The sequence below is a fragment of the Cricetulus griseus genome, chromosome 2 (genome assembly GCF_003668045.3).
Source record: "Cricetulus griseus strain 17A/GY chromosome 2, alternate assembly CriGri-PICRH-1.0, whole genome shotgun sequence".
NCBI lineage: Eukaryota > Metazoa > Chordata > Mammalia > Rodentia > Cricetidae > Cricetulus > Cricetulus griseus.
In genome coordinates, this window is record NC_048595.1 from 103,072,719 (window position 1) to 103,075,513 (window position 2,795).

The window sequence follows — 2,795 nt, forward strand, 5'->3', positions numbered from 1 at the left end:
AACTTTATTCTAAATGAAAGGAATGAAATTACAGCAAGAAGATTTTGCCACAGAATCCGGGTGTTACTCAGAACTCTCAGTTTTGAATCTCAGGGAAGAAACAATTGCATCGCAGAGAGCTAAGTCGACAAGTCCCAAACTGCAGGTGTATTTTGTAACTGCCACGTTCACCCAAAAGCCTTTTCACTCAGAATTTCAGGCACGGAATATGAATCTGCTTAACTAGGTAGTAAGGTGACAGCAGGCCACACTGCTGGCATCACAGGTTGGTTGCCTGCACATCTAGGCTGCTAATGTCTTCAGAGTTTCACTTTCTTATAGGTCGTCCTCCTCATCTGGGAGAGCAGTGGCCTGTGCCACCTCCAAGTCACGCTCATATTTCATTGCCAACACTGGATCCATGATCACCTCAGGTGGGGCTAGAGCCGGCATGGCAACAAACTCCAAATTAGGGTCTCCAGTAAGTCTTCTGGAGAGCCAGAGGAAAGGCTTCTCAAAGTTGTAGTTGCTTTTAGCTGAAATGTCGTAATACTGAAGGTTCTTCTTGCGGTGGAAGACAATAGACTTCGCTTTCACTTTCCTGTCCTTAACATCTACTTTGTTGCCACACAGCACAATGGGGATGTTTTCACACACCCGCACCAGATCTCTATGCCAGTTGGGCACATTCTTGTAAGTTACTCTTGAAGTTACGTCAAACATTATAATGGCACTCTGGGCTTGGATATAATAGCCATCTCGCAGGCCCCCAAACTTCTCCTGACCAGCGGTGTCCCAGACATTGAACTTGATAGGCCCTCTGCTGGTGTGGAACAACAGGGGATGCACCTCCACACCCAGGGTGGCCACATACTTCTTTTCAAACTCACCAGTCAAGTGGCGTTTTACAAATGTAGTCTTCCCAGTACCACCATCACCCACGAGGACAAGCTTGAATTGAACCGGAGGCTCTCCCTGAGCGGCCATTGTCTCAATCCTCACAGAAGTGTCTCAGTACCTGTCCCACTGAAGAAAAATGGGGAAGGACATTTGTAAGTGTTCCACTTTTGCATATCATTAGGAAATATTTATGAAACAAACATTTTCTTAACCAAGGAAGTACTTCTAAATTTAAATAGACAGTTATCCTCTGACTTCAAAATGTGTCTTGACTTACAAGTGGTGACAATCCTAATAACTTAGTTGCCTGGTCTCCATCAGCTTGTCTTTTTCTCTGAACTCTATCCTGGCTTCCCTACCTTGCTTGCTTGGGGGCTGATTCTACAGGTTTATTATCACAGATCTGTGCACTCGGCTTCAGGAGAGTTTGTTGGAGAGGGGAAAGGGGCAGAGGATAGGGTTTGCTTAATTTTTTCCCCAGGTCTTGGACCTAGGGTCCAAGAGGGTCCAAGAGAGGGGTGGGGAAGGAGGGAAGGGAAGGGAAGGGGGGGAAGGGGGAGTGGAGAGGAGAAGGGATTGGGAAGAAGGGATAGGGAAGAAACAGAATGTTAGCTCTTGCATTCTTTCCTGATGACATCATAATCCATAGAGGAGATAGTGGAGCCTTGTCTTGCATTTTCACAGAGTAGATCTGTGCATTTTGTGTAACATTTTAGTAACATGAAGTACCATCAGCCATGCTTTCCTGTAGACTCACGACTGTTTTGACTGGAATCCCAGATGACTTATCTGAACATACTACTTTTCTAAAAAGATGTTTTGTGTCTTAGCCAGAGATTACTATATTCTGACTGGATGGGCATTTCAGGCTTTCCTATTCACTCCTCCCAGGCCATCCCATTGCAAATGATCTACACTGTGTACTTGGTGTATCTATGAAATATCATTTCTGAGATGGAATGTAGAGCTCTGCTCTCTGGCTACCCTACAGGGGCACTATAGCTGCAGCAATCTCCAAAGTTCAACTCAGTCACTGTCAGTTTTATTCATTCCATCTTTCACCAGAATCCTAATTTCTTCCCTTTGCACACATCTTCACAACTAGCCCTTTCACTAAACTGAAAGAAACAGACTTGGGGTGTATGGCTCTATGTTGTCTTCTTCCAGTGATGCCCATAGTACAAGACTCTCATGAACTATGGTGCAGTTTCAGTCATCACTCTGGATGCTTATATTATGTTTTCTGCTCCTTGTAAAGCAGATGATGCTTATTAGTTCATAATTTTATTCACAGAGGAAGTTAGGGAGCAGAGTTCAGGTGATGTTTAATACTTATTTTTAAAAAGTTATTTGCCATCTGACTATAAACTTGGTAAACTTTTACAGACAGAAACATGTTTTCATTCAAATGCAAATTTAATAAAACGCTTCTGGAATATGTCACTGGCAGACTGAACAGAGATTCACAAGAGGATCTTTAGAGATAATTTTCTTTGGATAAATGGTTAAGTACTGGGATGGATATCACAGGCGAGGCTTAGCCTCATTTGTTTTACTGGTGCTGCTTCATTTAAGCAAAATGTCTTTTTATATCTTAGGCAATTAGGTAATGAATTAGAAGAATAGCTGAAAGGAAAAAGTAGATTAGAGAGTCATTCCAGTGAAGTTGGGAAGGATGGATATTTAGCATATTCTAAGATTCATTAGTCTTAAAGTCTATTGCTATAACATGCAGAATTGTAGTCATGTAAATTCATTTATTATACTTAAATAAATCAAGAAAGGATCGTTTTCAAAACTGCCAGATGTTCCGAATTTCTCTTGTGGCAATATAAATCTTTAGCTACAGGAAACATATGTGAAAAATCCACACTTGTTTGAGTAAGTCACCAACAGTTCAAGAGTGAAGTACTGGG

The 2,795-nt window shown here is 42.0% G+C and overlaps 1 protein-coding gene across 1 annotated transcript; it reads right to left on the minus strand.

Annotated features, from left to right (window-relative positions):
* Nucleotides 1-315: 315 nt before the first annotated feature.
* Nucleotides 316-966, minus strand: LOC100771164 (GTP-binding nuclear protein Ran). Its single transcript, XM_027403621.1, has one exon. It carries the CDS (start codon nt 964-966, stop codon nt 316-318), a length of 651 nt encoding a protein of 216 aa, XP_027259422.1.
* Between the last annotated feature and the right edge of the window lie 1,829 nt (nt 967-2,795).